General features: G+C 37.6%; 1 protein-coding gene and 1 long non-coding RNA gene across 2 annotated transcripts; both read left to right on the top strand.

Moving 5' to 3' along the window:
* Window positions 1-6605: 6605 nt before the first annotated feature.
* On the top strand, window positions 6606-9461 carry LOC109279676. Its single transcript, XR_002086282.1, has 3 exons — window positions 6606-7038; window positions 9235-9327; window positions 9427-9461. It is a non-coding gene; the product is annotated as an uncharacterized LOC109279676 (long non-coding RNA).
* A 990-nt stretch (window positions 9462-10451) lies between these two features.
* LOC103904419 (neuropeptide Y receptor type 6) lies at window positions 10452-11634 on the top strand. Its single transcript, XM_009285900.1, has one exon. It carries the CDS (start codon window positions 10513-10515, stop codon window positions 11632-11634), a length of 1122 nt encoding a protein of 373 aa, XP_009284175.1. The 5' UTR covers window positions 10452-10512.
* The last annotated feature ends 213 nt before the right edge of the window (window positions 11635-11847 follow it).

Below are 11847 nucleotides of genomic sequence, written 5' to 3'. Positions count from 1 at the left end.
TTATAAAAAAAAAAAAAAAAAAAAAGCTTCTTCCCAGAGACCGTCTGCAAGCTCCACACAATTACAGGAAATACAAAAATATATTTTGCCAACCACTTATTGTAAAAACTGTGTGGCCCTTCCCAAAATAAATTAATATCTCTTTCATGTAGAAAATAACCCACGAGAGTTTTATAGACCCTTAATAATTTACAGCAAAAAGGAAGAAAAATTAAGAGGAGCTAATTATGGCCTCAACAGATAACAAAGAAAACATAACAACCTATACAATAAAAATTCATTGTATGCGCAGTTTAAGTTTCTAACACAGGTAAAAGCTCCACCTCTGTCACCACCTAAAGAAAACACGTTTCTCAAACCAGAGGCACCGCCCAAATAATGCACCGTGTTAAATGTCTTCACGGGATATTTTAGTTGGTGTTAGAAGGAAGGAAAACCACATTGGTTTCATGCATAAAGCGTTCCAGTTACTCCAGTAGAAAGCATACTACTGAGAGTCCACAGGAGGGCACCGCTGCTTAAAAGATCATAAAAACAGAGGCATTTGAACAGTCCCTTTCCAGCACTAGACTTCCTGTTACCAAATATTCTGAGTAAAATCTGATACAAAATAAGTTATTAAGGAAGTCTTTATAGCGATTTTTGTCACTAAAGAAACATAATTCTCTCATGCTGTTTAATGGGTCCAAACTTCTAAGATAGAAAAGGAATACTGAAGTTTTGGAAAAGAGCATCGGGGCAATAGAAGGACATTAAGGAGTCAAAAGTAGCTCTTGTAAGTTATAAATATTTTGATTATCTAAACCCTCGTATAAACACAAAGTCATATCCTTTTAATTTGTTTCAACCTCTTTAATCTAGTTTATATCGGTGTGGTTGGCTTCCATAGTCAACAGGTATTGATTTTTTTTTTTTTTAAACTATGAACTGGATTTTTTTAATGAATTTAAGTACGTTTTGTTAGTATAGTGCAATCCTCTAGATTTAGGCCTGGTTTTACCTTTCAACAGACGGAAAGCATTTTGAAACCTCCAGGATTCCTTCATGCAGACTGTTTGCTGAATTAGTTCTGCATCGACGTTATGCTCCTTGAAGACTGTAATAACATCATCCTGGCTATAGACAGATTTCATCCTGATTTTCTAAATGTGCATAGGTGGAAACAGTTGGGAATAGAAGGGATTCGACCATAATCTCCCAGATCACTCTGAGATCCGCACACGTTCAGGCAAGGATTTTTGATCTAATCATTTCAAAGAGGTATTAACAGACTTTTAGAAGCCTCGTTCCTACCCAAATCAACACCCCAGGCAGAGAGTAATTTTGCAGTTCATTGGAAGACACCACAAACTTCCCCATCCTGGCCCCTTGCTTTAGCTACGAGTGTGAAGAACTTCTTAAAAGAGATACAACTGTCCTTGAGAGCGCTCTTGCTTTTTTTGGCAGAAGATTTATCTTCCACCCTGTTCTGCTGTTTGTACTTTAATCTGCATAAACATCAAATCTGTGATCTTACTTTTGAGACTGTCATGAATTAGCACTGGTTGGGAGAGGGTTTTCATTGAAAAAGATCGATTAAAATGCACTGAGAGGAAACTAGACAGTCTTTTGCCTACCTAAAGTTTGAACATGACACTCTACAGGATAAAAATGTCTACCCTGTGCAAATTCAGATGGGGAGTAAAACACTACCCCTCTCTTTTATTTGCTTAATGCAAAATAAGATATTCTACAGATAAAAAGGTAACTACAGAATAACCCACAGGAACTATTTCTTCAGTAAGTAGTAGTAGTAAGTAGTATTAAAAGTTCACCTTACTGAACAAAATCTTCCCTGAGCCCTTAGTAAGAGGAGTGTGCTGAAAGACAGAAACACACCTTCGTGAAGGGTGAAGTGGAAAGTCATCAAAGAATTGAATTTGCATCCTTTTCTTTGGACTTAGATTACCATTTTTCCCTAAAACCTGCCCTCCCTCCTCTTCCCTCTGAAGCTCAATTTCTCTTTGCCTCTTTCATATTTTCACTCTTCTGTCATAATTGATGATTTCCTTTCTTCTCTTTCCTAAAAGTTTATATAAGAGCTGGTCATAATTTGAAGTGATGGGATGAAAGTAAGACAGCAAAATACAGTCTGAAAAGTCAAGGTTCTTGTCAAGGATCAAAGAATCTAGCAATCCTGCGACAGATGTGAGATGGTATATCTTTCACTTCATCTTAGTCCAAGACAGACCAGGATCACAAGTTTTGCCAAAGGAAGACCTGGAGCCAGCAGCAATCTCAGCCACGCTCTGATCTTTTTCATCTGCAAATCTTTCTTTATGTATTTTCCAGTTAAAATTAAAATCTACTTGCTCTTTTCCCCTTAGCTCTTCCTAGGCCCCATCTATTTCTTGTTCCACTGAACCTCAGTAGGGTGTTTTTTGTGGTGCTTTTGCGTGACTGACATTTAGCTTTGTTTGAAAACAGCAGGAGGAGTTATGCTATGAAGTTCAGTATGTACCTGCCTGAAATTAGCTGTAAGACATCCATGTTATTCAAGAAGTTTTAAAATGAGGTGGTGTATAAAAGCGAGGCTTTCTAGACACAAAATAGCAATCTAGAATTCATAATTTTAATTCAGAAAATCAAAACTGTTATTACAGTTTGAAACACGCAGGAAAATTGAAACAGATTAACAGGAAAAACCTTCTGATTATTTCAGTATTTCTTAATTAACAACTAGGACAGTGAAAAATGTCATGGCATGAGAACAGCAGGGTTTGGTGCTCACAGTGTTGTTATAAAAAGACAGTATAATGGAAAAAAAACAGAGATACAAATGATCATATTCCCCCAAAATCTGTGAGCCATTGAAATAATTCATTCTTTGGCAGAGATGACTCTTGGAAAACATCAGCTGGAGAAGTTCTAGAAAGCTACAAAGGATTGGATCAGGGTTTAGAAAGTGGAAACTATTATAAAATATGAATTAATGCAGTCACGCTCCTATTACAATTACTCACATCTCTTATCTCTTTTTCAGTAAGAAAAGTAACTTGGCTGACCCCAAAAATAAAGATGCTAACCTTCCAGCCAGAGAGTATATCAGTCTCCGTCTCAATTGTATGCCAACTGAATAAAGTCCAGAAATTAGCCGAAAGTTCGTGGCATGATATAATTTTAAAAATGAATACGCTATTATAAGTAAGGCATTTAAAGTTAAAGCAGATTTTAAAACACTTGACTTTTCATTCTAGGCATGACCTAATTGAGAGGTACAGACCAGAATGAAGCATCAAGGATATTGAAAGCTATTCTCTAGAGCTGCGCAATGTAAAGGAGTGAAACCTAAACTCCAGGTAGTGAACCTGAGTGATTTGTGTGATAATTTTTTCCAATTAAGAAAAAAATTCTGAATCATGAAGCAGTGTTTCAACTTACACATATACATCAATCCTTCTCCATCTGCATGATCTTTGGAGAAGTATTTCCAGTGCATACTTGGTGGATTTTCAGATGTTGCTAGTTTGGTCAAATTATAACCCATTTGCTAAAGATACCTTACTAGGGTGTTGATCTCTCCACAAAACAGGAAAATGTGAAGGGACCGTGTTTTTCCTCCATCACAGCATATTATCTTACTTTTCTGACATTAACTGGCACATCTGACACTAACATAAGAGATTTCCAATTATTCTTGCTTATTTCTCTGTGCCTCTTTGAAGTGCTATAGAGAATAATACTTATTAGGAAGAAATATTCCAGATCCTTCAGAGATGTTACAGGTCACTGAACCAGCTCTTAGCCAAACTGCTATTAAAGAACTCTTTCACCTAGGAAGCTGAGAAGTGGTATGTATCCATCTCCACTAAATCTTGCTTTCTGAAGAAGGGGGCCGCACCAGGTAGGAACAAGGACCGCTGCACAGCTACATGGGAGAGGCAACTAAGTAAAAGCAAGAGTTTAGAGTGGTCAGCCATCAGCAAAGATTCCTGCTGGGCAAGGAATCATGTAAATGCCAAAGCAAAAGGTGAGCTCAAAGGACTTATATGCTAGAGAACTTTTCACCAACAGGCTGTTGCCAACGCAACAGACGTTATTACAAACTTAAAGTTTGCAAACCTGTTTATTATGACACCTAATCACTTACCCTGGTTTTCCACACTGCCCATGGTCTGTATGCCATAGCCTGGGAGCCAGAGTAATAGTATGCCTTCACTGTAATCAAGGTGAGACTGAACTTCATAGGCATGGACCCTGCTTAGCTATGAGCTGGCTGGTTCAGATGATAGCGCCCTGAGCTCTGCGCTTGTAATGATTGCTTGCCACCCGGTTTAAAACTGGCTTGGGAACATTTACACAAGCTGAGGTCATGCCTCCAGCTGCTCTGTAACCAGGTGCTTAGAAAAGATATTCATATTGAAATCAATTGGAACATCATACCTGGAAAGCTTTTAGGATCAGGCTTTTATTGGAATGATTGTGATGAGGTGATAATCAGTATAATGATTGGCATTCAGTAAAGCGAGAATCAGTACACTGATTGTTTTGAGGTTTCTTGTTCATTTGTTTGTTTTGCAAACTGAGACAGAAATCCCTAATAAAACTGTTAAAAATCATATCAAGACTCCTACCATTTTCTACGATACAGTCATCTTTGAACTGCTGAAATCCCACAAAGGCAGTTACTAAATTTACACTTGACATTGGCAAGCCAACTGCAGTCTTATCTGCAATATATTTTAACTTTTTGTTACCAGGTTACATATAAAGTTTGCTTCTCACTACAGTTGCAGCCCTGCCTTCCAGTTAGTTATCAATGTCTACTGATAAAGGCTATTTTCCCATCACTTAATATTGAGCAATTTAGAAATAACGTGATCATTTATATAAAGTAAATACAATTCTGCTATCCATTAACCTTTTCTGCAAACAGACGCTATAGCATTTGGCTGAAAACAATATACCTTGATCCCTTCATACACAGCCACAGATTCCACTTAGTATACATACCTTTGACGTCAGGCATAAACAGACCAAGAGCAGCTACACCCACAAGCCTCTGATGTCGGATATGATCTAATTCACAACAGGTTACAACAAAATTAAATCCACAGAAGGCAGCAGATTGATAGGACTGTAAAACCAAGGGGATCACACGTTAAACACTTCAGTCTTTCCACAGATGGAGGACTGCATACAGTGTTATATTAGAAACAGAGGCCTCTATAAATAAGCAACCTGACCTTTGTTTGAAATTTATAAATAGGATCAGAGCATCTTTTAATTTTACTGACTTATTTCCTTTATAAACAGATAATGCATTTTTATGGCTTGTTCTGATGCATATCTAGCACATTCCATTTTTAGGTCTTGATTCACTTCCTGGGTTACACTACAACCAGAAGCAGAAATTCTAAAGTACTTTGGAAAAGCTTTGGGTTTATAGTATTTTTGACATAATCAAAACCAGCAAGTGCTAGAAATGTTTTAGAAAAGCATATTCACATTGCTCGATTGTAGCATTTTGGTTAAAATTTCGGAATTCATAGACCACACCTAGAATAAAAAGCAATGGGCTAAACTAAAGTGAAGGAAATTTTAGGGGGAGGCATTAAGGAAGTCTTCCTAACAGTAAATTAGGCACTTGACTACCTAATCTAGGATTACCACAGATGTTTAAAAAACACGTTAGGCAAATACATCATGAATAGACACAAATATACTAGAAGCAGGAGGTTTGCCTGGCTGATCTCAGAGGCTCCCTCCACCCCTATTTTCTACAAATACAATAGCATGACAACTAACAATATTTTCAGATAATTAGTTCTAACCTGCACCTTAGGTACAGCATCAGCCTTGCTCAACCCAAAAGTCCTACTGCTTTTCAAAATCATTCTCTCCAAAAAAACAGACACAGTAAGACAGACTCCAGTACACTCTCAAATGTTTTGTCTGCAAGTTTCTACTTCTCTAATTTAACAGGGAATTCTCATCTAGTTTTCCTGAGGCTGTTCCCACACAAACACATTCTAACTCTGGCCCATTTTCTATTGCTTCTGCTTTTTCTAGTGCTGGAGAGCCACAGAGTGGTTCAGCGTAAGAGATTGGGATACTAGGGTTGAGTGGACCCAGGTACAAATTCAAGAGTTTAAAAAGCAGTGTACCAAATAGCACATCCTAAGAAAGACCAGTTCCTTTCCCATCCCATAAAAGTCCACTCTAAATATTTAATATGCTGGTTCTGCTAATATTTATTAGCTTAAAAAAATGCCAGTATGTATTACAATATAGTTCAACATGCTGCAGTAAGTACTAGTGAATGCTGATTTTTATAAACAAGCAACAAACAACTATAAAAGGTACGGGCTTTTACTGGCAAAACAGTAATAATAATAAAGCCCCTTTTCAACATGTGCTAGTGTAATGTGCTTCGCTTTTCAGGAATATTTTTCTATCTCTGGAGTATAAGCTAAAATAGCAATTTATAATGAAAACATGATGATCTTAATTGCAATAGAGCAAATGATACACTTAATAGGATGTGCATGCTCTTTCTAAGCAGTTTACTGTATTTTCATATCTCCCTCAGTTAAGAAAGCAATAAGCCATCTGCAGATGTTTATGTATGAAATCCATCACAGGGAAAACATTTGCACTACAGAACAGATAAGATAATTAAAAATGAAATTGCAAGATAAGGTGTTTGACAGGGCGGAGGGAAGCCGCACAGTGGAGGAAAAACCATCCCCATGACTACTGGTCCTTTCTCCTCCCTGCTCATTGCTGTTCGCCTCTTCTTTGATTCCAGAGCTTGTTTTATTCCTCAGCAGCCTTTCTACAGACTGGCGGATCCAGTCACAGTTGGAAATTGTGGAACTGTGGTTTGTTTCAGAAAGAGAAGAAAAGAGAGTTTAAGTATCGCCTTAGCAGCAGATGGCTTTGCTTTGGATTCTTTTATACACAAAGGAGATGTGTTTGCTGGCTTTGTAATTAACTCAAAAAGGGAAAAGAAAAATTGTTAAAGGCAGTGTGGATATGACTTGAATTTTTCATCAGGTAAGAAGTCAGAAAATCCATAAAACTGTGGTAAAAGTTACTGAAATAATATCTTTTAAAGGATTATTGTATTCTGTACATCATATTTAAAATTGCATGGAAAGTTTCCTCCAGATTTTATCTGCGCAATACTTTGGAACTTAATAAACAGACCATGTTTGCAACCAAAACATTTACTGGTCACTTTGAAGGGATGGGACTATGCATCTTTAACATAGGTAAGAAAATACTTAGGAAAGAAAGCCTTTTTAAAACTAATTTTATTTTAGACTATGCTTTTAACTTTCTTTTGCTTATGCATGTTTCAGTAATGTTTCTGCACCTAGAGGAATGAAACAACTAGGCTAAGTGGATTATCATTTCTTGTAGTGTTAAACTCTCACTATGGTAGAGAACCTCCTTCAAAATGCATGGATTAGGGATTGAAGGAATTAGTTCTCTTATTAAACACTTCAATCCAATTCTGACATCAGCTGTAGTTGTGGTTCAAGGGTGCTGATTCTGCTAGTATTTACTAGCTTAAAAAATGCCAGTATGTATTACAATATAGTTCAACATGCTGCAGTAAGTACTAGTGAAACTTATTTTTCTAATGCTATGAATACTCCAGGTGTTTAAAAAAGACAGGTGTAATTGTTTTATTGCCAAGGAAATGTTTAAATTGCCTTGCAGAATGACATGTACTAAAGACTACACTTTTTAACTCACAGTACAAACCAAACAGTGAAAAGAAATTAATCTTTTTCCTGAAAAAAGGACAATGTAGAGGATCAGTGTGCTAAAAGCTAATGTAGTGAGTGAACTGATCACAAGGTCAGTACGGGGACTTTTCTTTAATGGTAGAAAGTACCAAAGAAGCCCTACCACCCACACTGAATTCTTGGGAGAGGACATTCAGCACTCACTATCAAACCGTGTTGTGCAACCATGGATAAATAAGCGAGCATAGCAAATAGCGCATAAAATATTACAAACCTGGCTCAGCCTCATGTCCTTTGAGTCCCCACAGCTTCTCCTGATAACGTAAAAAGCAGAGAAGAGTAGAGCTTGTCTTTGAAGGTATCTCGCTTCCAAGCCAGATCCCCTGCTAACACCCAATCTTTTCCCGAAGGGCAGGGCTCAAATCTCTGCCAGTCAGGTGAATACCGCAGGCAGTGCAAAGAGGAAGATCACCCTTGGGATAAAGCAGCCAGACTTTAGACCCTTACACATCTAAACTGGCAGCAAAGCTCATCAGGGCAACATTTACCACTGGTTGGCCTCTTGTCCTTCCAGCACACACATCCTTCTGTGTGATAAATCCAGCCAGGCAATTAGTGCTTCTTCAGGGGAAAAGTAGTTTACAGTGCATTCCAGGAAATATGTTGCCTGAAGGTGCTGCTGCCCAGCCACATCATCGGTTTCTGCAGGGTCTGACTGTGCTACCTTCAGGATCCCTTCCATTTCTCCTGGACGTATGAGGAGAAGAGTTTTTGCAAGCTGGTGCCCACACAGTAGGGTACATAGCTCTTGTTCCTGACTGACTGGAGTAGGGACACCTGCAAGGGACTACAAAGTCTATCTGAGCCACTAGACTTCAATAGCTTTTGCAGCATGATTGCGCAAGTTTCTATGCCATTCCCTCAAGATAGCTGTAACCGAGCCAGCCGGGTTATTCAGGGAGACTACAGGGCTTAACGTTGGCCCCTGACCACAAATTAAGTCATATTTGGAATATCAGGGCCCCATATAGTCACATAAATCTACAGCCACTTCTCACTCCAACGTGACTACACTAGCTGAAAAGTGTATTTTAATCAGAATGAGAGTGGTTATAGATCCTCCAAAGGTGATTGGGTTTTGTTTTTTTCAGAATCTTAATTTGAAGCACCCAAACTAATGTCATGCAGAAGCACCAGGATAAAGCAGTCGAGGATATAACTCTAGCTGGAATATTCTTTGGGTGCCTGGGGGCAAACAGTTACAGAATCATAGTTCCCAGTTTAACCTTGGATTTGGTGTTTAATCTCGTGCAAGCAACTAAACATTTTTTTATTCCTTCATGACTAAATAATGGCAATAGTTTCTGTAAAAAGGTTGACAAATCTTCTACACAGAAACAAATTATTTCTAGTAATAATAAAACATCCACCTATCCCTTCTTTTTGCGCATCCTCTTTAACTTTCCACTGCTTCTTCATCCTCCTTTCTCCACAGGGCTCTCAACACTGTGGTATTTATTACTAGGGGTGAAGAATGACCTCCTTCCTGCTAGTTTTCCAATAATTCCTACTTCAAAAAGGAATTAAGGTGAGTTGAGTTAGAGCTGAGTTTTGAAAGGTTTACGTGTAGAACCTATTTATCCATCTTTCAAAGTAACCCTTACATCCTCCTTTTTTCCTTTTCCAGGTTGGAAACATAGCCTCTTTCTGGCCAGAAAGCTGGTGAGCCTTTGATTTAGGATTAACTTTAATTCGATGATAAATTCAAACCCATCAGGATATTAATGGGAAGAATTAAGTTCAGCAGAATATTAGTTTTATAACAACAGAATTGTACTAATATCAGATTTTTGCTTGACAACTGTTTAAGTTAGAACTGCAAGAAGAATCAACTCTCTGTCTCTTGAGTACATGTTGTATTTAACCACAGAAAATTTTGGGGGTATCATTTGTCAAACTTGTACAACAGCACACGGTGTGTAGGGAAATGAGACAATTTGGCAACTACCGATATGGAAATAATTGTATGTGTAACTAAGATGTGATCTTTGTTTGGTTTACATTTTTCTCAGATTAGATTGAGGGAAAAGGGCCTGCTATCTTTAATGTATAAACAGAACAGGAAACTCCCTTAAAGATGTCCTTCATAGAGGTGTTGAATATCACTTAAGCTCAAGCACACATCATTTTGATTAAGCAGAAGGATTTGGTATATTAGCTCACATTGCTTTGTAGTTCTAGAGAAAATATGTGTGATGTCTAAGCTAGCAATGTGATATCAGGACTCAATTCTTCTTTCTTCTGATAATAAAAAAAGCAACAGATTATCCCCATTGGAATTCTTTAAACCTTGCTAAATCTTCGGCTGAGACAGATCTTAAAATATGTTATTTTGAAAAGCAAAGTTTATCCACAGTTGGTAAAGGAGGATTTGCATGAAAATGTTCATACAAGTTTAAACAGAGCTGTCACTGCTATTTCTTATACATCACAATCAGTTACAGTTCTGTAACACTGTCAGTGCAGAACCTCAGAAAAGTAGCATCAACCTCTATCCATATACATATATACACCAAAAACCACTAATACTCAACCACTGTTGGTTCCTTTCAGGATTTCTCAGTGCTATAATTAATTAGATTAGATTTGCTCAAAACTTGAAGGACACCAACTACAAAGATAGACTCGTAGTAATCATTGCCTTGGAAAGCTCCGTACAAAGTATATTCTAAATAATAGTAGGTTTTGTCCATAGGTTGGCAGATGCTTCACGATGGATAAAGCCATTCAGCATCCCAGTGAGATTCTGTCTAATCAAACCATCTCAAACATTAGCTATTCTCAGTTTTTAAACTTTGACACATGCCAACCTTCCTTCCTTGCAGAATTCTTGCTTATTACAGCCTACACATTAGTTACAATAGTGGGCATTTTTGGAAATCTTTGCCTGATTATTATAATAAAGAGACGGAAAGAAGCTCAAAATGTTACCAACATTTTGATTGCCAACCTCTCTTTATCAGATGTCTTGATCTGTATCATGTGTATTCCTGTCACAGTTGCATATACCTTAATGGACTACTGGATATTTGGGGAAGCTATGTGTAAAATCAGTTCTTTCATACAAAGTGTATCTGTCACAGTCTCCATTTTCTCACTTGTACTCATTGCTATCGAGAGATACCAGTTAATTGTAAACCCACGTGGCTGGAAGCCTAGTATTTCACATGCTTACTGGGGAATTCTTTTCATCTGGGGGCTTTCCCTCATAATAGCCATTCCTTTTTTAATATTTCACCAATTAACTGATGAACCCTTCAAACATCTATCTTTCCATAGTGATTTCTACAAGAACAAGGTTGCTTGCATCGAAGCATGGCCATCTGTTACGGAACGACTGATTTTTACCACTAGTCTGCTGGTTTTCCAGTACTGCTTCCCACTGGGGTTTATTTTTATCTGCTATCTCAGGATATTTGTGTGTCTTCGAAGGAGACATGGTAAAATAGACAGGATGAGAGAGAATGAGAGCAGACTGAGTGAAAACAAAAGGATTAATATTATGTTGATATCAATTGTTGTGACTTTTGCAGCTTGCTGGTTGCCTCTCAATATATTCAATGTTGTTTTTGACTGGAACTATGAGGCACTAATGAGTTGTAATCATAATCTAGCATTTACAATATGCCACCTTGTGGCCATGATCTCAACATGTATCAATCCCATCTTTTACGGATTTCTCAACAGGAACTTTCAGAAGGATTTGATAGTATTAGTTCACCACTGCAGATGCTCAGCATCACAAGAGGAATATGAAAATATTGCCCTTTCAAATCTGCAAACTCACCCATCCAAGGGATCTCTGAAATTAAATAATACCCCTGTGGATATCTAAAATAATCCAACAGCAGTTTCCAAAATTTTGTATTTTGTTGTAGATGACCTCTTTCTGTAGGTCTCGATCATGTTACCGTTGAGAGGAAGTCTTTGCCATTTAGTTCAGCAAAAACAGGATTATGCTCCCATAGGCATACTCTTAACAGGTACTTTATGATGGTATTAATGCTAATAAACCACTTCCAAGAGTCCTAAAGATCAATAATAATGA

This window comes from Aptenodytes forsteri, unplaced genomic scaffold (assembly GCF_000699145.1).
Source record: "Aptenodytes forsteri isolate BGI_AS27 unplaced genomic scaffold, ASM69914v1 Scaffold54, whole genome shotgun sequence".
NCBI classification, from domain to species: Eukaryota; Metazoa; Chordata; class Aves; order Sphenisciformes; family Spheniscidae; genus Aptenodytes; species Aptenodytes forsteri.
Note: the sequence above shows the minus strand (reverse complement) of the source record. Positions and strands in the feature narration are given on the sequence as shown.

Bases quoted from the DNA above. Each gene is read 5' to 3' on its own strand.
- LOC103904419 (XM_009285900.1), top strand. From the start codon at position 10,513: ATGGATAAAGCCATTCAGCATCCCAGTGAGATTCTGTCTAATCAAACC.